Below are 25,632 nucleotides of genomic sequence, written 5' to 3' on the forward strand. Positions count from 1 at the left end.
GTAACAATTATATCTCAACAAATTTATACTGTAGGATAGAATCTGGAATCTGTCACAGCAAATAGGGAAAAAAAACAGGAAAGAGTAAAGCAAATCTGAACCACTTATTTTTAACTCCACTAACAACGGTATTTATCCACATTCACAGACTTCTTTTCCTTAGCAAAAAAACTACATTATTCCCAAGAATTACATATATGTTTGTACATATATACATGTGTTTATATATACAAACATATATATATAAAATAACTTAATAACTTAGTGAACCTAAAAATAAAGAGAAGCTATCTAGCAGAAAGTTATTAATTTCTGAGTCCTACAAGTGGTACATGGAAAATGCAGAGAATAAGGAAGAAAGAAGTTACATGTACTTCTAAATAGATTATTTTGTATACTTTCTATGCCACCTTACCCAAAATTTTGATTTACCACCTCTGTATTTTGCTTTCATCCCAAATGTCTAGCCTTATTTTTATCCTGTTAAAACAACTGTTCTTAGAAATTATACCAAATTAAGAATCAGAAAAGAGTAATTCACAGCTAGCAAATACTTCATTATTCTCCAAAATGAACTCGAGAAGGCTGTTTACATGTTTTCTCAAAATTCAGATAATTTTATCATGAACTTTTACTGTATTTTATTGGAAAATAAACAAAGTTCAAATATTTCAAAGTAGCTCCATGCATGTTTTTAAGTCGATAGATAAAAGAGCAGCCTACCTGTGAGAGGTGAGGGTGATCCAACTGGTGTTGATGGGTTTGATGGAAAACTACTGCTGGTATGGTCAGGAGAATAAATCTAACCAGAAAACAAAATATGCATGTATCAATATGTGACAACAAAAATATAAATCCATTTGCATGGAGTTATTTTTATAATCTAAGTTGCCACCCATAAAACTCAGAATGAAAAATTTATTTCTTCAATTTAGGACTATTTCATTACATAAAGGCTGTTTACAGTTTTAAAACTAGGATTAAAAAGTCTTCTATATTCTGGGGGTGCCTGGCTGACTCAATGAGTAGAGCATGTGACTCTTGATCTTGGGGTCATGAGTTTGAGCTCCATGTTGGACACAGAGAATCCTTAAAGAAAGGATCATATATACTCTAATAAGAGAGGAATAAATAAATCATATCCATTTATTATTAATAGTTGAAAATTATTTGTTTCTGTTAGAACAAAAAAGAGAAGTGACTTTAAAGTTAAGTCTAGGGCGCCTGGGTGGCTTGGTTGGTTAAGCGTCTGACTTCGGCTCAGGTCATGATCTCACGGTCCGTGGGTTCGAGTCCCGCATCGGGCTCTGTGCTGACAGCTCAGAGCCTGGAGCCTGTTTCAGATTCTGTGTCTCCCTCTCTCTCTCTGCCCCTCCCCTGTTCATGCTCTGTCTCTCTCTGTCTCAAAAGTAAATAAACGTTAAAAAAAAATTAAAAAAAAATAAAGTTAAGTCTAATAATCTTTCTAGAATATATCATCTAAATAAGTGATATCCATTAAAAATAATTATCTCAGGAAACTATTACCTTTTGAAGGCAACAGTCTTTAAAAACAGTTTTAAAGGCCAAAGAAAATATTTTTTAAAATAGTTACCCTTTATTTCTCATTTAAAAAGCTCTCAGTTTGGGGCCCCTGGGTGGCTCAATCAGTTAAGCATCCGACTTTGACTCAGGTCATGATCTCGCAGTTTTTGAGTTTGAGTCCCGCATCAGGCTCTGTGCTGACAGCTCAGAAACTGGAGCCTGTTTCGGATTCTATGTCTCCCTCCCTCTCTCTCTGCCCCTTCCCTTCTCACACTCTGTCTGTCTGTCTCAAAAATAAACATTAAAGGGGCATCTGGGTGGCTGAGTCGGTTAAACGGCTGACTTTGGCTCAGGTCATCATCTCGCGGTCCGTGAGTTCGAGCCCCGCGTCGGGCTCTGTGCTGACAGCTCAGAGCCTAGAGCCTGTTTCAGATTCTGTGTCTCCCTCTCTCTGACCCTCCCCCGTTCATGCTCTGTCTCCCTCTGTCTCAAAAATAAATAAACGTTAAAAAAAAATTAAAAAAAAATTAAAAAAATAAAAAAATAGAAAGTTCTCAGTATGACCAACTACATTTTTGCCAAATTTAGCTACAAACATATTGTGCAAAATCAAGCTTGCTCTCAAAGGATATTTTGTCACCCTTGAGGAAAGTGGAAGAAACCCTAAAAGTCCTTCAGAAAATGTTCCTAAAATGATTTATGGACTTCACTTCCTAAGAGGTCCACTTCAAATAAGATAACATCTGAATGCATAAATTTTGGTATTTTGGCTAAGTTTTGCTGCAATATTTTATATTTATTTCATATTGCAAAAAAAAAAGTGACAGACAATAGTGACACGTTTACCTAATTAGCCATTAAATATTTTAAAAGTCTCTTTAATCCAAGTATTAAGAGTCCCTAGGAAGTTTTCTCTATGACAATTCTATCTCTATAATGAGCATAATAAACCATCTTCATATCTCAACACTTAACTTAGGGCAGCAAATCAACTTATGTGAATGAATTTAAAAAGGAAAACTACTTGTGGGTGAAAGGAGTCATCCAATAGAAATACTCTTTCTCTGAATGAGCTTAGACTTGTAATGAATTTAATGAGGTCCTAATTATGGCAAACAAGGGGGTCTCAGCACTGGTTTCAAACACAGTGTAATATGCTGAGAAAGCCAGAAACTGGGGCAGGTTCATGTAAAACAAAACTCCACAAGTCATAATCATTAAACACAACAGCTTTTATTTTTAAAAAGAAGAAAGTATTGGGGCGCCTGGGTGGCGCAGTCGGTTAAGCGTCCGACTTCAGCCAGGTCACGATCTCGCGGTCCGTGAGTTCGAGCCCCGCGTCAGGCTCTGGGCTGATGGCTCAGAGCCTGGAGCCTGTTTCCGATTCTGTGTCTCCCTCTCTCTCTGCCCCTCCCCCGTTCATGCTCTGTCTCTCTCTGTCCCAAAAATAAATAAACGTTGAAAAAAAAAAAAAAGAAGAAAGTATTAAATGAATTGTAAGCAGCCAGAGAGACCATTTTCCTTTGACTACAAATGGATATATCTACCTCAAAGAAAATACACCAATTTGTATAATGTTACTAAATTCTAACTGTAAATGCCTTCAATCACCAAATCTCTCCAAACAGCCAGATCTAGAAGTTGTATATTCAAGTTAAAAAGCCATTTTGGAAAAGCAAAACTATCAAGAAGACTTCAAAGGACATTATGGAAGGACTGAGTAACAGGGAGGGTAGTATGTTATATTAAGATCAATACTATTGGTCTTAAGGTTGTTACCTTGTAAAAAATCAGGATATGCATGTGAAAATTAGCTAAAGGTCACATTTTGGTTCCTAGTGGGCTACATACACAAAGCAATTTAAACCATATGTGTAAATTAGATGAGGTCACCACACTTCAACAAAAACATATCTCAACATATACCTTAACTTTTATAAATCACTATTTCTCACATTCAAGATTCAAGTAATTATAACTTTTAGGAACACCTGATGCTAACTTTTATGAAACATGCCTTAACGGTAATATTGGTAAGGAAGGAAAGAGTTGACAACATTGATGGTGGGTGCATGAGCAGTGAGGAAAGTTTCAGTTTCATGCAAAACTCCCTCTTATCATAAACTAGACATACTCACTGATTTTTTATTTCCTTGTAAAGATTAACAGCAGGAAAGCATTGGAGAAACAGTACTGCCTCTCTGTCATACCGTCCTGGTTTTGTTGTTTCCTCATAGTGTTTACATTAATCCTTAACTGTCTAAACTTGCTTATTTGTTTTATTATCTGTCTCTTACATTTTTACCTCAGTAAAATGTATGCTCCAGAAGAGCAAGGACTTTGTCTTATTCAGACAAAATTTGAATTGTACAGGATTTGCAGTAGCTTGCAGTACCAACAGTGCTGGTAAATATATACTTGTTGAAAGAATGAATGGTTATTATCCTTGTGAGAAGTTTCTATTTGAGTATTTCTTTTAAATCACTGGATGTAGAATACATAGGCTCCATCTCTCTTTCACACTTCCAGTTTCTTAATATAGATTTCCCTAAAAGCTCTAGTCTCAGTTTTCTTTTCTATTCACCTGTGTTTTATCTCCTGGTAATATCACTTCTGTAAAGTATCAACTATGACATCTCTGTGAATGACTACTAAGTTGACATTTCTATCCTCACAATGGTTGCTGGACTTCTCCATCTGGACATATCCTTTCATTTCAAGCTCGTTATGTCAAGCCAACCTTTGCATCACTGCTCCAAGCTTCCTACCTTTTCCCATCTTTACTCTTCTGTTTCCTCTACTTCAGCATCGGCATTCTCATGGTCACCAATATCACTTTCTTCCTCCAACTTCTCCCCTCCACCCTTCCCCACCACAGACTGCCAATACCTACCATTCTCTAGAAGGTCTCTGGGATAGGCACACGTCCTTCTCATCACCACGACACTGCTTTAAACCTTTACTAGAACTTGTAAATGGATCATTTAAGTCTTTATATATCTAGTTACTCCCTGCTCCTTTCACCCCTTATATAATTGCCAGAGTTATTGTTCCCAACCAGTTTTAAACAGTCAAATCCCACACAGTGCTTCCTGCAGCCCACTAAATAGAACAGAATGACATTTGAGATCTTCCCTAATCTGGTCACAATAATATCTAACTTATAGCCTACTTGTAACATTTTGTACCCTATTATCCAAACAAAATATGTATTTTTTTTCATTTTCTGAACACAGCTTGTCCTTTCAAAATGCCAGTTTCTTAATTTCTCCCTGATGGAATTCTAAACCACATGGGAGCCCAGCTCACACATCATCTCCCTCTTTACACTCATCTTCACCTCCTTCACACTCTTAGAATAACCTATATTTCTCTTTGGTCTTTTACTTCACGTTATTTTAAATTTTTTTTTCAACGGTTTTTATTTTTTATTTTTGGGACAGAGAGAGACAGAGCATGAACGGGGGAGGGGCAGAGAGAGAGGGAGACACAGAATCGGAAACAGGCTCCAGGCTCTGAGCCATCAGCCCAGAGCCCGACGCGGGGCTCAAACCCACGGACCGCGAGATCGTGACCTGGCTGAAGTCGGACGCTTAACCGACTGCGCCACCCAGGCGCCCCAGCTTCACGTTATTTTAAACATTAACATTTTTAGTATGTGTGTCATGTCTTCTCTCCTTGACTGTACGCTCTTTAAAGGCAGAGACCTCACATCATTCTGCACTGAATCCATCATTGCCTCTCATTGTCTTATGCAAGTAGGTGCTCAGTATTTATTTATTTTTTTTAAAGAGACTTGAGCAATTAAACTGCACTTGAAATTTGCTATACATACTTTTTGATAAAAAGCAAGACTCAGTAAATGGTAGTATTTATCTTAGTATTTATGTAATGGGGTTCAGTAACAGAACTACCAAAGGGGTTAAAAGATCTTGTTATAAAGGTGAATTCATCTACAAATCAGTTTTGTGGTTACAAGCTTTGAGAACAATGATATGGTGATGTTCTACTATTTTTGAGAATTAGTGTTGATGTACGAAGCTGTCCATACTACATTGTTGGGCAGGCATGGGTTTTTGAGGATATAAGTAGACTGTCAAGACTAGCAAATGAGGGCTTTTAAAAATCACTGTAAAGGCACATATCAAGTATAAAACATATCAAGTATAAAAATATATAATACGGTGTTTTTTCAAAAGCAGCTTCTCCATTTGTGTAATAAAAGGCATTTTCTCCACTCACCCACCACACTGTCTAGTTCTACTTTGCCCTAAATTAAAGTGATGACAGAATTGTTATTAATACTTTTCCTGAACTGACAGACAGCCTGGCAAATTACAGGACTTTTTCTTCTTTTACTTTCATAAAAAGAATGGGTATGTGGGGAGAGAAGGAGCAATACAACATTAAAAAAACAGGATAATACAGCCTTTTAGATCACAGATCAATTCACTAAACCTCACCTCTCTATGTTTATTCTATCACCAACCACATACAAATTATATTTATTCTATAGAAAACTGTTGTTACTTTTAAGAAATTCTAACATTAGGCTTTACTGGATAATGAACATACTAAATCAGGATTTCAGTACTTCTTATACTTTCTGACCTTAAAGAACTCCAACACTGATATTTGAAAGAAAAAAAAAGTCAGTCACTTAAAAAATGGGGATGGGAGTGATTTAGAATCTAAAGCATAAACACAAAGTAAGAACTCATTCTGCATGCAGTCCATGGTCCTCGTACTGTTAAATGACCAATGATGAATAACTCCCAATACCTTCTGCCAGGCTTAAACCGGTAATATGCCTCATTTTACTGCAACAAATGAGGCTCCTCCTCCTATCAGTCATGGTCCATTCCAATCAGCAGGGTGCCAATAAGCCAGAAGCTAATGAAAAGGGCCTCAGACAAAAAAGAAACAATGGAGGGCTCCCAAGCCCAACCTTAGAACTGTGAGCCCAATTTTTTAAACACTACAGTGCACATTTCAGTTAATCTTTATTATGCTAATGTTATTGAGTCTAATGAACAAAGAAACTTATTTCATGAATTACTTTTAAACGTCAACTTCCCTGAATTTTCTTTTCTTTTGTTAGAGACTACTGACCATTTAACTATCCAGATTAAAACACACACACACACACACACACACACACACACACACACACACACACACTCTTTCTCTCTCCTTTGCTCGGAGGTAGAAATCAAAACATAAATTATCACAAAGAAGTCTGATATAATCAACAAAGTTAAACAGTCCTCTTGTTTGATCTCCTCTAAATTAAAGACCAAGTGTTTTGATATGGTATTAGGCACTGAAATAAACCAGATGTTTCTTCCTCTATATAACTCTCCATGGGCACAATCTTAAAGGGTTATTGTCTGGCAAATGTTCAGGGAAACACATTAGAAATGGCACGAATACCCAGATTTTCCTTTCCTTCTATCTACTCTAGTTTATTATCTAAACTAATGCATAATCCACAGGGCTTTGGGAACTTTGTGTAAATACTTTCATGTACAATTCTCTTTCTAGCTATCCTGAGATTAAGACCACAATTATCCTGGCTTAAACCTAAAATAAAGGAACCTTTGCAAATGTATTATCTGGCCTTACATGTTTAATCACAGTATTCTGTGTGCTTTTTAATACCTAAACTAAAGAACAAAGGTTGTACCCTGTGATGTTTCACACATGAAAGACCTTTTGAGACATGTATCAGACGACTGAAGAGCTAGAAATAACTCCTAATGACAATGCATGGTGTTTTCTCCATCTAAAACTAGATGCTATATTCAAAATGTCATATTCTAAAGAACTTAAAATTTCAAAATACCCATGGTCACCATTTCCAAGTATCTGTAATACCTAACATAAAATTCTGATGTGTGTGTTAGACTCTCAAATATAATCCTCAGAAAATTCCTTCTCCTCATCTCTTCTAATCTTTCCTATTCCCCATGTAATGTTTTTGTTTTTCAGTATATTTTGTGAGCACTAAAGTGAATGTGCATCTGTAATGGAAGTTAGAGAAAAGAATGTGTTTAGGGAGGTGTCTGGTGGGGAGGGGGCGGCAGATGGGTTGAAGGAAGGGATTTTCAAATGTGCAGACTATGGCACGCAGTGATGGAGCAGATGGAATGCATCACCATCAGCTATGACAGAAATGATTTATGGAATGACCTGGCTGCTCCTGCCTAGTAACAACATAGGATGACAGAACTGGGTTTCCATGACAACCAAAGCCCACCCACTAACTAGATTAGACATTCTTCCCTGGCTTCCACTCACAGAGAAATTTTTTTTCCTAATGCCAATTGGTTTGGCTAGTATGCTGGTCATAATATGGGAAAACAGTCAACCACTAGAAGGGTAACTGAAAGGGAGCCTGAATGACCACTGAGAACATCACAAATTGTTGCCTGCCTACCCACCAAGGTTCCTTTATAGAAGTTTTCCTTGCATAAAATATACAAAAGAGTTTTGAGGAAAAAAGCCCCCAAAATGCAGGTTGTATTTTTTAAAGTTGCCTAGAATTGAAAGTTCAATGTAATTTCTCTTCCTACTTGTGAAATATCTGCTATTGGATTCTTTCAGAATCAGCGGAACAAATATGGCAAGCCAATCAAATACCCAGGAGGCATTCAGATTTAATATTATAGAATTTTATTTTTAAGCAGGTAGTTTTCATTAGGTGGGAGTAAGTCCAGAAAAAGTAGGACGACTTCCTTTAATCCTCATCAACACCCTGTAAAACAACACTCAGAGCATTCTCTTTCTGAAAAAACAGTAGTGAAGCTGGTAAGATCAAGGTTCTAACCTAATATATATGGGCTTTACCCTTCCTAGCTTGGTGATCCCTAGGACAAACTACTTAATCTTTCTGAGCTGAAGTTACTTAACCTTTTAAACTTTAGTTCCTCTCTCTGATGTGGGGATAATAATGCCAACCTCACAGGGTTTTCTTGAGGATTAAATGAAACAAAGCACGTAAATGCTAAGTATAATGCATAGTGCCTAGTAAAGATTCAAATTATAGCTGGTATTTTTGTGGGTTTTGTTATTATCGTCACTATTTTTGTCATATGATGTTAAGACTGAATTCAACAAACATTTATTGAGCACTGTTTTGTGGGGTGCTCCACTATGTGGTTGATGAGTTTGCCTTGGCTTTATTTCTCAAGAAACTTGTACTGGGATGCAGAGAAAGGTTTATCTACAGAAACTAGATACAAAGAGGTTTATCTCTTTAAATGTTCAATGGCTGCTTCCTCTATTCACACATTAAGTGGTCTGCCTTCCCCAGGAACAGCAGTAAATGTTGTCTGATAGAGTTTAACTGTACCTCATAGAAAATGTAGGACAATTCTCTGGGAATTTTGAGAGGCATAACATTTAAGGGGAAAAAAGAAAAGAAATAAAAAGCCTTAGGAGACAAATTCATAAAGTCCAAACCAAAGCAGAAGGGCTTCTTTTAAATAATTAGATTTGGAGTCTTTGTGGATTATTAGCAAACACTTTCCCAAAATAATTCCAAAAGAAGGGATTTTAGTTTTGATATTTTAAGGATCAGCTAGCTATTAAAATAATCACTGCTTTCTCATTAATGATCTGATATGATATAAATTAGCTGCTCAAGAAAACATTATGAGATTCCTTTAAATCAGTTTTACTCATGTTAGCATTAGTTCCTTCAATGAATCTGGCTTTTTTGGGGAAGACTCTCCTTTCCTTTTTTTTGAATGAATCAGGTGCAGATGACTTTCCCTTTTAAAAAATATGTAAGCTACTTTTTGTCTTGGAAAAATTTCTCATGAAGGCACTTTCTTCTGTGGACCAGAAGAATAAGTGAAGAATAAATGAGTTGTCTTTCTTGGTTTCATTTGACTTACTTGAATGGGCAACTTACTAAGTATGTATTTAAAACTAGTAAGTACATTTAATTATTAATCTCAGTAATTTGTTTTAAATTTAAAGATGCCCAAATTTCTCTTCCTTCTACTACATCTGTTCCATTAAGTCAAACATATTTAAGTTGAAGTTAGAAGGATAGGTCTTGCGGGAGTGGGGTTGGAAGGTGTTTTCCTGAGTTATTTTAAGGGCAGCATGAATCAATATAAACCAAGAATAGCTTTAAATGAGTTATAAAGTTGATTTTGTTATAACTACACCTTTTATGACATACTGTCCACAAAATACTGTTTAGCAGTGTAAAATTCATTCAGCAAAATATTTAAAATCAATACTCACAGATGCCAAAGCCTTTCCAAGTGCATCACCTGTCTGTGAACTTCCAGCGGCAGTCCCTCTGGTTCCTGAATATTTCAGGTAAAAAACAAAGAATTTTAGCAGGCAGACTTTTTTTTTTTTTTTAGCATTCTGCCATGATTTCAAGGGTGTTCTTTACCGTTATCTCACACACAGTCACAATAAATCACCAAATATTGTGTATGTGCTGTATGTAATGAGCTAATTTAAGATGGGTTCCTTACCAGTTTTTACATTAATGAAAATTTAAAAGCTTTTCTTCCTTCCTTTCATTTTTAGACTCAATACTAAAAAATACATCGAAAGATGTGGGGCTCATTGAAAATCCCCAAAGTAGGTTTTAGGAAGTTGTGCCAACCCAAAGCAGCTCACCGAGAATGCTATCTGATCCATTGATGGGAGGAGTGTGTGAGGCAGCAACGTATGGCGAACTGCTGGTACTGCCACGATGGAAGCTAGACATTGGCGGGAGACTCGTGTTTATGTCCGTTGGTGAGACTGAGTGTGGAGGATAGCTCTAGAGAAAGGAGGAAAAAGACATAATCTATTAAATACACTTTCTGCACATATGGCTGGACAACTATGACAACAGGTCAAAAAGAACATTACAAGCTGGCAGCTATAAAGCGTTACTATTGTCATGTACTTTTTAAAAAGGCAGGCTAAATGCAGTAAGCCCTGAAGTATTTACATGTCACAAGTTTTGGCAGAATCAAATCTTACACTTGTAATCCAAAGAGAAACACAAGTGAGGACAAAGTGCTGCCGCACCCTAGTCATATGTTACAGCCTACCAAGCGGTCATGTGAATGAAGGCTGCCGTAACTACTGGACTGAGACATGTGGGAAGTGGAGGTCCCCAGAATTCCACCAAAACCAGGCTGGCTCATCCCATTTGATGAACTCCAAAGGTCAGAAGAATTGTGGGTCCCATCTAAGACGAAAAGAGAAATATAAAATTTTCCTTAGCTAAAACGTTTTCTTTTATTTAGATGATGCTCTAAGAATTCCAAAGGGTACCCTCCAGATACTCGTTCCTTGCCCCTTCTGACTCAGTCTTCCATCTACTTTTCTTCCCTCCAAACTGTGTAATTACTATTTAAAAAGAAGGAATAAGGCTTTATAGTTAGAGGAGAAAAAAACCAATCCAAACTGTAGTCGGTATATTGTTATAAAAATCCTTAGAAGATCTAAATTCATATCAAGCAGGATAAAAAAAAATCTCAAATTTGGGGATAGGTTGGATTTAATTTTGGTTAAATGGCATACCCATAAATATACAAAAAAGTTCTTTATAACAAGCAATGTGCGTTATTATAAAAAATTATGAAACTGTGGAATAAATAAGTTTCTCTAACAGCAAACATAAGAAATTGATAATGACTATATTATAGACAGTCTCCAAATGAAATGTGTTAGCAATGACTTCACTCACCAGTGTAAAGTCAAGGAAGCGTTTATGTAGTGATTTACTGCTCCCATAGTATATGCTCCCCATAGTCCAAAACCACAGGAGACCAAATAAAAACGCAAGATACGAATTAAAGGAAATGCAACACTTTTTCTATCTGAACAAGTCTTAATCTGTTCTATGATATTCACTGTATTTATATTGATCATTCTAGGGGTGACCTGAGTCTGCAACTTAAATAAGAAAGAGTTGTTAATAGCTTTCATTCACTTAAATTCTATGAGAAAGAGCAGCTCTACTCATTTTTCTCAAATGAAGTCCTTTATAAGTTCAATCAATACTAGATAGGCACTCCAAACATTTGCTGGATATTCCGACTATATTGCAATCAGCAATAAATAACATTAGAAATTTTAATTTACTTTGGCCCCAAATGCATAGATACACCTGAATTCATACATACATTCATACATTTATACATGTGAATACCTGTGTAGGTATTCTCTTTCCTCACAGTTTTAAAATATTAGTTAATATACAACAGATAAACTGCTGTAGGATTGACAACTATCAAGCAGTACTTACCCTGCATAAAGAAAGTGCTAGCAAACATACTGGTTGGTGGCTTGGGAGATGGATAACTAGGAGATTCACGGTTGAAATCATCTGAACTTGGGGATGGTGCATATACCTTAAAATTAAATGGGAAATTTAATTAAAATGGCTATGAGTGTCATATCATTTGTGTCATATGAGTGCTACATTTCACCAAGGGCCTAAAAAGGCCTATCTAATATCTATAAAGGCCTACCAGAAATCCAAAGAAGTGGACTAAATCCACATACATAATCTAACTTGGTTACCACCTACATATTTGGTTTTGGCTGATTACTAGAGAAAAATACTACTCCAAATAATCTTTGTGTGACACTTACACCGGTGGTTGAACAAATCGTAAATGCTGACTTTGCTTACAAAACACAAATCCATATATAGGCTCATGATTCAAAATGTTGTGGTGGAAACAGATGTCTTTTGAATATAGCATGAAATAGAATTTGGGTTCGTAGAATTCATTCTTTTCACTGTTATAAGATTTATCAAAATCAAAATGAGTTTGGTTAAAAGTTACTATACTTTGTTATTATTAAAAGATATCCATGAAAGGCACAACACGGGTTTTCAGGAACTTGTTTAACTTATTAGTAAGGTTAGCAAAATTAAAACCAAATTCTGCTGAGGGGTTTTCTTTAATTTCAAGCAAACTTCTAAGTCTGGCACAGCTATAAGAAAAATCTCATTTAATTTATCAGAGCAGTATTAATTTCCTTTAGTAAACCTTTGCTTCAGATAAGCAAAATATGAACATTCTGAATTGGCAAATGGCCAAAATTGTCATTTCTCTGCAAAACTAAATGGGCAGCCAAATATCCTTAATAATCAAAACATGATAAAACCATTCTCATGGTGATTACTAAAATCAAGAAGGAAAACAAAGAACAATTAAGGTAATGCATGCTCTGTAAAGGCAAAAGTAAACCAAGAGTCAGGAAGAATGGAAATGTGTCCTACTGAATGGTGTATGAAACGTATTTCTTTAGTTTGATAAGGGTATATCCATTAACTTTTACTCCAAAATAAAAATCCTAAGTGTTCACTTAAGTGGAAGCAAGTAGCTCCCTTATTAAAATTATGGGAGCATGTATAAAAATCATACACATATTTTTAGCATAAGCATAGAAAATTTCTGTAATTATACATAAGAAATCCAGTAGTTATACCTCTGGACATAGAGGTATCCTTCCAGAGGATGTTTACTTTATGTCCTTCTACACAGTCTGGTATTTTATCCCGAGCAAACATGTTTGTCTATGCACTAATAAAAAAGTTGACGAAGCACACACTGAGATTAAAATGGGGGCCAAGATTTTATTTACATAAACCATCATTCATACTCATTTATTCTTCCTCTGAGGCATTTAATAACTGTAAAGACTTCTGACAAATCACCTAACCTTCCAAGACTCAATTTCCTCATTGGTAAGATGGTGCTAATAGTACTTGCATTAGGGGGTTGATGGGAAAATCAAATGAGATAATACATATACAATGTTTCGCACAGTAAGCTCTAAGCATTAGCTAATGGTATCTCAATCATTTTTCTATCATTCTTGTAGGAGCCATTATACTGCCAATACTGCCCCTGTTCAGTCCCTGAAGAATGTTCCTTATAGTTTTTGTCTGCACATTTCTACTTAAAAAACAATTCATCCTAAATAAAAGGTTAAAAAGTCAATTTTTACTCTTCTTGCTAGTTGTTTCAATACTAACATAGGTGTGTATTTTTAATGGACTGGCACTCAGGTTAGTTTCCTCTCACATCCCAGAGGTAAAAACATACACCTGTGGTACCTGAGAAGTTCACAAGACAGATTTCTAAGAACTACCTAGAAGGACCCTAGATAAAGAAATTTAGCAGATAAAATGAGTTTTCTTCCCCATTATACATATTAAATACATTTTTCTAGTTTAGTGCTATTATATGAGGTAGTGTCAGAATGAAATAATTGGGTATATACAGTTGTGTTTGGAATGTATTACACAGGCTGATGGGCAGGAAAAAGTTTTCAGGAAAGGAACTTTGCAATTTTTTCTTTTAATCCAGTTTCACTACCTAAACTTAGTCACAGCTAGATGTCCCGTGTCCCCTTTACACATAGATTTTCCTAAACAAGGCTGAAACTACAAATGATGAAGAATAAAGTAAATCCATAGACACAGCAAGAAAATACAAATGAGAATAAAATTCAGAAGATAGCATTATGCTTCTTGGTACAAATGCTTATTTACTATATACACCATCTTTGATCTCAAAGTAGGAAATAGAAAATTCTCTAATTCTATCCAGGTCATAGATTGAAACATTGTGTAAGCCTCCAACTTATGAAAAACAATTTCAGTTTTGATGTGCCATCTCACACAAAAAATCTATATAATATGGCCATTTAAATGTGTATTTTATCAATTTATATTTACTTATTCTTATTCCCATTCAATTCACTGTATTCCATGCATGATATACTTACACTTTAAAAAAGTCCTAAATGTTTGCAGTTATAAAAGCAAATAAAGGATAAATGTGACTAAACTGATTTACAAATCAAGGAGATACGCTGATCAGATAATGGTTAATGATTGTGGTCATGGAAAGCAAGAGAACCAAAAAACCCCACACAAAGCAGGAGAGACTTGCCTATTCTTATGTAAAAATTTTAAGCTGTATGGAAAAAAACAGGGCTCATTTTAGAGGTAAAGTTTTTTTTAATGTTAGTCTTTATAAACACATTTTGAAAAATAAATGGACTTAGAAAAAATCGATCTTATAAATGAAAACGGTAAAAACTCTATTGTAAGTTTGTCATTTTATTTACTAACATAAGTTCAAAGTTTTTATCACCATAAAAATGTTTTGAAAAACAAGGTTCCCTAAGAGGCCCATCTAACAGCATTTCTAACACCAGCCAAATAACTTTACTTTTGGTATCTCAACCACAGCTTGCAAAAACATAGATGCAATGTTATGAAGCAGCAGTTGTGCCAGTCTCAATTTTTCAGATCAAAGAGTTCTTGCGGCAAAGCGCAACTGATGTGGTCTCAAAGACTTTATTAACTCCAGATGTAGGGAAACAGTCCGCCAATTCCACAAAAAGAGCAAGTCTCTTTTAGTTACAATCAGTACTGGCCACAAATTAAAACCAGACTGCTTATGTCATCTGATCACCTGCACTGAGATGCCAGGTTTTTTTTTCCTAGTTAATGATCTAATCATATGTTTACATCTTAAGTATGATTTTGTATCACAACAAACAATCTTAAAATTAAGAGAAAGGACTACATGTGCTTTAAGATTATTAAAATCTACTAGGAGTCAAACTGTTTTTAAGAGAAATAGAGGGGCACCTGGCTGGCTCAGTTGGTATAGAGCATCTGACTCCTGATCTCAGGGTTGTGAGTTCAAGCCCCATGAGGGGTACAGAGATTACTTTAAAAAATAAAATCTTATAAAAAGGTACTAAAGTAATTTAAGATGTTCTATTAAGTGGTAGCTATTTAGAAATTTTCTTGAGAATTCTAGCTTCTAGGGGCACCTGGGAGGCTCAGTTGGTTAAACATCCAACTTCAGCTCAGGTCATGATCTTGTGGTTCATGAGTTCGATCCCCACATCGGGCTCTGTGCTCAGAGCCTGGAGCCTGCTTTGGATTCTGTGTCTCCCTCTCTCTCTGACCCTCCCCTACACATGCTCTTTCTCTCTCTCTCAAAAATAAACATTAAAAAAAAAAGAAGAAAAAGATAAGATAGTGATAAAAAAAAAGAATTCTAGCTTCTATTTCAGAATGTCAGGCTCATAGGAGTGATCATGGGACCGACTGTCTTTCTTCTTTCCCAAGCACTTATATTTTACCCTCCAGGAATGGTGATAAGAGTAATTCTGAGTGTCTGTTGAACAGACTGTAACATTTATTCCAACTCAAATGAATATAACTGAAAATCTAAGTCTGTTAGAAAAGAACAAATCCACAATATGTGTTTAGTGTCCTCATCCCATCCACCCAAACTGACTTTAAGAGTGACAGAGCACGTTAGGGATGAGTATTTATCAATTACTCTTTTTTTAAAAATTTTTTATGTTTTTATTTTATTTTTGAGAGAGAGACAAAGTGCCAGTGGAAGAGGGGCAGAGAGAGAGGGACACATGGAATGTGAAGCAGGCTCCAGACTCTGAGCGGTCAGCACAGAGCCTGACGTGGGGCTTGAACTCACAAACCATGAGATCATGACCTGAGCCGAAGTCGGATGCTTAACCGACAGAGCCACCCAGGCGCCCAACAATTACTCTTTACAGTGATTACACAATTATCCTTGGGATGTTTTAGCTCATACAACCAACTGGAGTCAAGTTAACAAAAACATTCCTTTTTACTTGCTTGGATGATTCAGTTTAGTCATATGGATAACTCCAAATTCAGGGCAAATCATTCTCTGTTCAGCTTTTAAAGGCTAAGCTGTGCACTGTGTTCTTCCTTTCAGTGCATCCTTCTGTGATTAATACTGGAAATATCCTTGTCAGGCAGGGGGGGGATAATGATTTTCTGATAGTTATTGAGAAAAGATGCAAAGAAGGAGAAGTTTTTGTTAAAAAGATAGGTTTTTCTTGTCTTTTTTTTTTTTTTTCAATCTTGTCACATCCCAGTGATGAGTTAAAAGACGATGTCACTCCCCATGCCTTTAAAAATAGATCCATAGCCTGTGTGGTGGCTGATATTTTTAAATGTTCCAAATGATGAGAAGATGAGTTGGGAATTTTCTTTAGTATGTGAGAATAGCTATATATCTTAATTAAGATACCCTTCCACAGAAAATGAGAGGAATGATTTAGACGAAATCTATCCAACAGAAGTTTCTGTGAAGATGAAAATGTTCTACATCTGTGCTACAGAATATAGTAGCCACGAGTTACATGACTATTGAACACTAGAAAGGTGAATAGTACAACTGAGGAATTGAATTTTTAATTATACTTTAATTTAAAGTCTTCTGTGACTAGTAGTTACTATACTGAACAACATAAGTTTAGATAATTTTTCCTTACCTAGTTTACAATTGCATAAATTACTGTGAAAAAAAAATTCTTGGAGTCTCATAAGCTCCAAGGCCTATGAAAACCAAAATCAGCCTAAACTGTCAAACAATTTAGGAACACCTTCACCTGATTTGGAAAAAAGAAAGGAGAAGCTTATATCCACTTTTCTAAACGTGCTCTAAAATACAGTAATCATTATCAAGATTTTATCCTGTTTAGGCTTCTATTAGCTCAGTTGTCAATATGATTTGAATAGCAGTTTTCTTTAAATTGCAACATGTTAAGTATCATTAAAGACTTCAATACATGCTAATATGGACCTCCAATATGTGAAAAGTTTAAAATAATAAGAGAAATCATCTTTAGCACAATCTTTATCAACTTACCAAAATAACAAAACAAAGCATTTGGCTAATTTCCTCCACGATCATAATTTCAGTTTGTTAAAATGTTTATTTGAGAGAGAGAGAAAGAGAGAGAAAGAAAGAGAGCGCGCGCGCGCGCACACACACACACACACACACACACGCACGCACGCACGCACGCGCGCGAGTGGGAGAGGGGATGAGGGAGAGGGAGAAGCAGAATCCAAAGCAGGCTCCAGGCTCCCAGCTGTCAGCACAGAGCCCAATGTAGGGTTCAAACTCACAAACTGTGAGATCATGATCTGAGCCAAAGTCTGACACTTAACCGCCTGAGCTACCTAGGTGCCCCTCAAAATAAAAATGCAATATTGTATTCAGGAACATCCACTTACCTGATTTTTACATAAATATAGTTTATTGAACAATAAAAAATTTATAAGTATATTTGAGTACCTAAAATCTGGGGGGGGGGGGAGGGGAAAGTGCAGGTCACTGGAAAAAAAAGAAAACCACAATCCAAGTCAAATCCTATCTTTAAGAACTGTAATTAAACCTCCAGGCCAATAATTTTTAAAATATGTCTAAGGGTCAACTTAAAAATTGAGAAAAACTAGGTAATTACTGTAAGAATTCATTCTTTAGCTATTGCTGATTAATCCAAGTCCCTCACACAGTAATACAAACAACAGTTTCTACTTCTGAATTTTGGAGGCACTATGTTTTGTAAAAAGAAGCTGTTTAAAAAAGAGTAAGTAAAAATTTTGCTTTAATAGTTCTACTAATTCAGATAAAAGTGCTAGATAAGTGTTAGAGGAAGTTAAAAAAAATTCCTAAAAATAATTTCCTATTGATTTTCTGATCATTTGTAGCCATTATTTTCTATGAATACTGATCTGATATATAAACTCTGGTAAAAACTATCTTTAACCAAAATGGCAAAATTTTAAAGTCTCTGAAATTTAGGTCTTCCTACCTTCCTTGTATCTTCTCTAATCTAAATTAAAACAAATATAACCCCCCAAAAAGACATTACAAATTTTAAATAAATCTACGAAACAAAAATCTAACTTAAGAATTTTCCAATATCTAAGAATACTTAAATGACATATTTGATAAATATCTCAATGCTTTTGGTATTTTACTATTACATAGAAATAGAAATGTTGCCATAAATCCCAAATCTACTACTGGGGCTTTTAGGGTAATTCTGAGCCTAAGAGGGGAAACACGTAGATAGTCCCACTACTCAATACCGTAAGAACTCAAACCAAAGGCATCAAAGCGAAATGTCTGAAGTAGAAGGACTAACTCAGGGGCATACAAACAATCTCTGTCAAGGAATCTTTTTACCTAATTAGCCTACTAAAAACACAACTGGAATTTCTATAAAATGAATAAAAATACATGTTTTTATTTTCAACAGTTTCATAAATAAAAGGATCAATGTCATTGCCCAAGAATTTATAGGGACATAGTTAGGGGTGGAATGAAGTAAAATTTCCTAACAACAATTAAGAAAACAAAATTCCAGCTTTCAGTACAAAGCAGCTTAAAATCAGTTACTAGTTCTGCTAACAAGAATAGTTGCTATTACTTGTTTTCAATTGTGAGAAAAATGTCTTAGGAAGTCAAGCACATTTTTATTAATCTGAAATTAACATCACTGGGCATATTTCACCAGCTCGTTACTGGAATTGCTATCATTGTTGTAATAACCACAGTTTTTTCTGAAGGATAAACTATGTAATTTTAAGGGACTGGGTTTGAAACCTGTATCCTAGGATAATATACTGAATAAAAGCAATGAATGTCACTTCTTAGCTCTCTACATTTTAAAGAAATTTATATCCAACAATACAGCACCTGATCTCTTCCTTCAATACACTCATCAATTAGTGGAAAGGGATAGAAATTTCTTTCTAAAACATTAACAAAGCTGATCAGTGACGACATACTCTCCTGGCAATGGCTGTAGTTTTGAGTGACTGGTATTTGTGCCCACAAATTAAGGAAACAAAAAAACCCCAAATCCTTGGAATCATATCTGGAATACAGTTTCAGATAGTTTTGGTAGAGAGGGGAAAAATCAAAGAAGATTTAAGTGAAAGTCCTTGTCATTCTATGTCTTTAGCACTGTATCTTCAGAGAATTCTTAAATTACTTCATATTTTCCTTATCATACAAATATTAGATTTTACTCTACAGGGCCCACAGATAGGCTGGAAATTTGAATTAATTCAATTGTACTTTGCTCTCTCATGTTAATTAGCAATAAATCCCCAATGGAAACAAAATGTAGCTCTATATACGATCATGCTGGTTTCTAAGCTTTTATTAACTGAAAATGTTTATTTGAAAAATAAGGCTTAGAAGTATTTACAATGCAATTTTATCTACTTCCTACTCTAATTCTTATGAAAATACAAATTACGTGGGCAGGCGGGTGCCAAAACCATGGCTAAACCAATTTTTACTACTGTGTGTTCTATTAGAAGAGGAGACTATGCTAGTCTGACTTCCTGAGTTTTTAAACATACCTAATTTAAAGCTCTTCATCTTAAATAGAAACTAGTAAAAATCTGCTTGACTGACCACATGAATTTACATTCATAAAACTGTTAGTCTCATCATATATACAAAATATATGTATTTGTAAGAATGGCCTAGTGTTTTCCTCAGTTACATCTTTCCAGTGCAGTATATTTTCATACACATAAATTACAGTAAGGATTAAAGAAGTTTGGCCCTTTGCTATAGAGACTAGTTAACTTGCCCTTGGGAAAATCTGCTCTTGAGAGAGAGAGCTGGGTTCAAGTCTGAACTCAGCACTTACTAACTGGGTGGTGCTTGAGCAAGTTACTTAACTTCCCTGAACCTCTTTTTCCTTATTTATAAAAGGAGAGTAGTAATAACTAAATGACAGAGTGTTTGTGAGGATTAAATGAGGTAAACATAAAGCTCTCAGCATAGTTCTTGACACAGACTAGTCCTTCTAATCATGTTAGTTCCTGTCTCTTCTTTCCCAGATTCCACTGAAAGAAGCTCAATATTAAAAATGTGCTTCTAAGCTTGAGTTTCAAAACTTGGATTTCTGTGTTGTCTCTAATAAGATTAAAATAATCCCCTGATACAATTAAAAGAGCATCATGTCTGTACTTGCTGCAATTTTTATACCTGGAACACTCTGTAGCATCTTCAGTTCAAGGCCTAGAAAATGGAGGCTGATCAGATCAGAGGAAGGCCGAAACTCCAGAATCCTCAAGGTGAAGAAAACAGGAATCCTCTCCTCCCAAAACTTTACTTCCTTTACCTCTAAGACTTTCTACCTTTCTGCACAAAGGACACGATTTAGTCATATCAATGAGAAAACTGAATGCAGGCCAAGTTCTTTATATATTAAAGGATGCTCAGAAACCTATTATTCCTTGCTATTTTTTAAATCTCAAAAAATCGGTAATATTCAAAATGTTTTTCAGTTTCCTATTTATAATAAACACATTAATATTTTACAGTATGGTACAGAATACAACTATACAAAAGCTACAGATGATACAGATCATTAACCCCTTCTCTTTTCAAATAGTGGGGAAAATAGGGTTAACATCTTGGCTTTTCTTTACTGAATAGAGATGCCCACGCCTGTTATATTTCCAACAATACAATGCAACCACAAAATCTTAGATAATATGGAAAGCCTCTTCTCTCCTTAATTTTTTTTTTGCTAGAGATTATTCAGTCTTACTATTAAAATACCTCAAACATCCTTAAATATATGAAACCAACTTGAAAATTTAAAAATAAAATATGGAAAAAAAGAGAAAGCATTTTAGACCAATACCACTTAGGATTTCTTGCTGCCTAATACCCATAATGGGATCTTAAAAATGAAATCAATGTGAACCTATTAGCATTTTAAACTATTAATCTGCCCTATCATCTAAAATAAACTGTAAGGTGGGATTAAAGAGTGAGCTTAAATTTAACCTGTTCACTATGAGAATTACATAAAAATTCCATAACTTAAGTAAGGAAGTATATTTCACTAAAGTCTGGAAATACTAAGTTACAGTGCCAGTTTCTACCATAATGCATTTATGGGTAGACAATCCCCAATATATACTAAAATGAGGCATTTACATAGTTTTTGGATAATATAATTACATACTATATGGTTTTCTTATTGAAGAGTTAGAAGAGAATAAAAAACTAGAGGATAAAAATAAAATAGATATAAGAAAATACATTAAGAGTAGGACCTTAACCTATAGAGAACTAAGCAATATATCATCTCTTTATGCATTTTTCAAGAACATAAAAGTCACCTTTGACCTATATCAGGCACAGGCTATCAATTTTCAGGCTACACTTCTCTATCATACCAGCTATGTCATCTACCGTAAGTCTGGAAATACTTAATACCATCAAAGATGTTCCCTGCCCCCAGCCCAATGTAGAACAAAGAGAAATGTTGTAATAGAGTGATCTGTACTCTCAAAAGAATGAAGTCTAAACTCAATTTGAGTTACAGTCTCTCTGCTTCAGAGGTCCTGTATAATTAATTTTACTGAACTCACAGACACACACACACACACACACACACACATACACACACACACACACACACTCTGAGAAAAGACTATTTTACTTAGAATTAGACATAAAAGAAAAGTATTTTCACATTTTAATGACAATTGGTAAAGACGCTATAGAATAGAAATCAAGTAATTTCACTTTTATTACTCATCTAAATCTATCTCTCACATTCTCCAAAGCTATGCTTTTATGGGTAGAGTGAACATACACTTCTTGATCAGTTTAGGATATTTTGGCTTGATCATCATTTTTTAAGAAAGCTTACCCAAACGTTAACAACCAAATGCTAACAAGAGTCTAAGGAGGCCTTCTCAAAGCAGTCAAAGAATGAAAAAGTGCTTTCATTAGTTCTCATGTACCCTGGTTAGAACCATATGTTACTTTAAAATATTTTCAAGCAGTAAAAAGGGAGGGAACAAACATATCTGATTTTATACCTATTTTAGGAAAATGTGATTAAATTTTCTTTATAACTTCAAACATTAATATTAAAAATACCTCCATCCCCAACCATTAAAAAAACAACAACAACACTAAAATCATGTATGTATTTAATAAGACACCTGAGGGGGGAATTTCTGTTTTGGAAAGACTGAAGAGAAAAATACTGAATTTCTGACACGAACCCAAGATTGTTATTCACCAGTATGACATTTCTATAATGTTTATCAATTATCTTACAAGGATAACTCCTATCGAATCTTCCAGAGAAGTTCACTTTCTTTTTAAAATATACAAAATCTTCTGACTTAAAGATACTTTTGTAGAAACCTACTAAAAAATACTAAGTAATTAAAGAATAGGAAAGTCTTGCTTAGCAACACAGAAAAGTATTATTTTAAAACATCTAACCATGTGCTATAAATTGACCAGAAATACATTCTTTGGAAAATGTTTAAATGCATTCTTTGAAAAACAGTGATTTATTTTATGAATCTGTACAGGGTCAAAATTCTAGTTTGATTGGAAACAGATGGTATCCCAGTAAAGTCGGGCTCTGGACCTGAAACTCCAAACAGGAAATACGGTCCTCACTAGCTGACTGCTTCCCTAATCATTCCCAGAGCTTCATACTTGTTATTTTTATGAATATCCAAGATGACTTTCATCTTTCCCTTCTATCTACAAAGCATCAAACACTCCTCTCTCTCTGTGAGTGCGTGTGTATGTATTTTATATATAGACTAGATGTTTACAATATAAGAAAACATTGAAACAAATGTACTTTCGAGCTCATTGCTAGTAAAGACATCAGGCATTAAAAATAATAACTCACAAATTCAAGTTTATTTTCTAACCTATTTAAAAAATAAAAGCGAACAACTACTGAGTAATAGTATCAAAGGCAACTTTACTGACACTACTTACAAAGAAATACATAGTTTAAATGTATTGCAGAAAATGAGAGAACTCACAGGTTTTAGTAAAAAGCAATTAATCTACACTGCTTTCCATTAAACAACCCAGTTAGAAGCTACGTGAACAAAGAAAAAGACTTACCGTTTTCCCATTGTAGTAATACATCAAAGAATTGCTGCCCATTCCAGGGACAGGGTAAGCACAATACATGTTGATTTTGAAAATGCTAGTTTGCAGCTAATGCACACAGCTTCTCTCCAAGACATACATCCACACAGCCAAACAGAGTTAAGTCTTCAGCACTATGCATCCACACATGGATCTACTCAAAAGGAACTTATGCAAAATAGGACTGAACCAACTCACAGAGCACAGAGGGAGGGTTTATGCTGTAATAACCTCTTTCAATTTCTGTCAAGACCTTGCATTGGTGGAGGATACCAATAAGACAAAGTTTGGGGTATTAAAAAAATACAAGTCACTTACAAATGCTAAATAATGAAAATAGATACTGTTCCTGGAGATAAATATTCCAGTAAATTGTTAATTTTGTCATCTCTCTCTCAAAGAAAGGCAAATTGACATCTGTTAATCTGTTTTTAGTTTTAATTAAATTAGACTACAGGTGGCAGGGAAACCTAGCTTGCTACACCTCTAGCAACATTACCATCTGGCCTGCTCCAAAGTTGCTTCCAACTTTGATAAACACATGATCAAGCTATCAGGAATTGGAAACACTGAATCATGTCTAACAAGAAGGATCTAGACGGTTAAGCCTTGTACAAAATCACTTCTTGGAGAAAGCAGACCCATCATGTAAGTACCTCTGAACTAACTAGAAAAAACCATGATTTTTTTTTAAGTTATAAAAATCATACTGAAAAAAGTTTTGAAAGGAGCACATTTCATGAAAAAGTTCAGTATAAAAGCTTAAAAAATTATCTTGAAAATAAATGTTTGTTAAAGCAGACATATTTAATAAAGATTTTCAGTTATAAATCTCCTTAAATTCCTCATTCACAACACCAATTAAAAAGTTTATAATGGACTGCACTCTTCCAGAACATCTAATATGTAAAAGCAATTCAGTAAATGGAAAAAAAACAAAGTTTTGTTTTTCCTTATATAAAAGTATGAGAGGCTGGTGTGTATAACACACAAGATAGGCATTATAGCTGATAAACAAAAAAGGCTTCTTGGAAGTCTTTCCTCCAAGTTCATTGTTGTTCTTAAAGAATAGCTTATATATTCATATTTTTATGTTAATACTCAAATTTCTCAAAAAAAAAAATTAACAGCATGGGAATAAAAGTCCCTTATAAGGACTTAAACAATTCACTGTACTTATAAGTCAAAAGGTTTTAGACACTGCTTGCAAATACATGTTTCTCCCACAAATTATTTTGTTATTTAAAAAATTTTCAATTTGTCTTTTGGATTTGTCTGGATTCTAACCCGGAAAAACAGAAGAGAAACATTTCTTTTCTTCCCATCAAAACCTCTTTGTAATACTGTCTCTTCTCTCTGTGCCTTGTAGGTTCTAACAAAACTGCTAATCAAAGGAGAGCAAACAAGGAGTACATCACCTTTTTTAAAGGCACCTTTCATGAAGCAAAGCTCTTCTAAAAAATATTCCAGAAATATTCAATAAGACAGTAAAAAAAATCTGAAAACAAACAAAATCTATTCTTATGAAACATATTGATCAAATTATAGTAATAAAACCAAATCAGACAATAAGGCCAGCTAACTTCACAATGTTTAAAAGCTGATGGTATCGGAATAACAATAAAACCTCCCCACATTCTCCAGATACGGAAAAGGCTAAGCAGCAGCTGCAAAAGAACATCACTGTACAGCAGACTATTAAAATGCCAGTCTGCAGAGTGGTTTGTAACTTCCTCCCTCCTGAGAGGCCACAAAGACTTCATTTCAATCCTTAGAGAACTGTGTAAAAAGCTTTGATTTACAATTAACAATGCCACGTCTTAAAACCATTCAAGTAAATTTTACTCTTTCATAGATACAGTCATTCCCTAACAGAACAGCTACTCTTAAAAAAAAAAAAGGAAAATCAATTATCTAAAATAAAACTTTCTTTCTCTTAATGATTAAAATTTAAAAACAAATTTTGAATAGAAATTGAGGAGGAATGGGGCAAAGAGGGAAGCCACAAAACACTGATAATACCTGAACATTTTCTTCCTATAATCATTGCTCCAACCTGAGACAACTTCTGTATGTTGGTAACAACAACAACAACAACAACAACAACAACAACATCCACTTATAGTAGTTAGGCTCATTTCTCTGGGATTTGCCAGTAAAGAGTACTATTTTGTCTGATAAAAACAAACAGTATAATGTGAACCCAACTATGCAATCTTAGCTATTAAAACACAATGAAAATTTTAGTATTTCATTAACAGTTCTTTATTTTAGATACAACTATACGATACTG

At 34.8% G+C, this 25,632-nt stretch overlaps 1 protein-coding gene across 11 annotated transcripts in view; it reads right to left on the reverse strand.

Moving 5' to 3' along the window:
- TCF12 (transcription factor 12) overlaps positions 1-25,632 on the reverse strand; it is a 386,235-nt gene that overhangs the window by 38,524 nt on the left and 322,079 nt on the right. For 8 of the 11 annotated variants that reach the window (XM_043555341.1, XM_043555339.1, XM_043555338.1 and 5 more), the window contains 5 exons: positions 11,798-11,903; positions 10,596-10,735; positions 10,174-10,318; positions 9,784-9,848; positions 724-802 (listed from right to left, as the gene is read on the reverse strand). In XM_043555341.1, coding sequence (XP_043411276.1) covers positions 724-802; positions 9,784-9,848; positions 10,174-10,318; positions 10,596-10,735; positions 11,798-11,903 — 535 coding nt within the window. Of the gene's footprint in view, positions 1-723; positions 803-9,783; positions 9,849-10,173; positions 10,319-10,595; positions 10,736-11,797; positions 11,904-23,312; positions 23,867-25,632 lie in introns of those variants that run through there. The other 3 variants (XM_043555346.1, XM_043555347.1, XM_043555345.1) reach the window with 3 other exon arrangements.

The sequence above is a fragment of the Prionailurus bengalensis genome, chromosome B3 (genome assembly GCF_016509475.1).
Source record: "Prionailurus bengalensis isolate Pbe53 chromosome B3, Fcat_Pben_1.1_paternal_pri, whole genome shotgun sequence".
Taxonomy (NCBI): domain Eukaryota; kingdom Metazoa; phylum Chordata; class Mammalia; order Carnivora; family Felidae; genus Prionailurus; species Prionailurus bengalensis.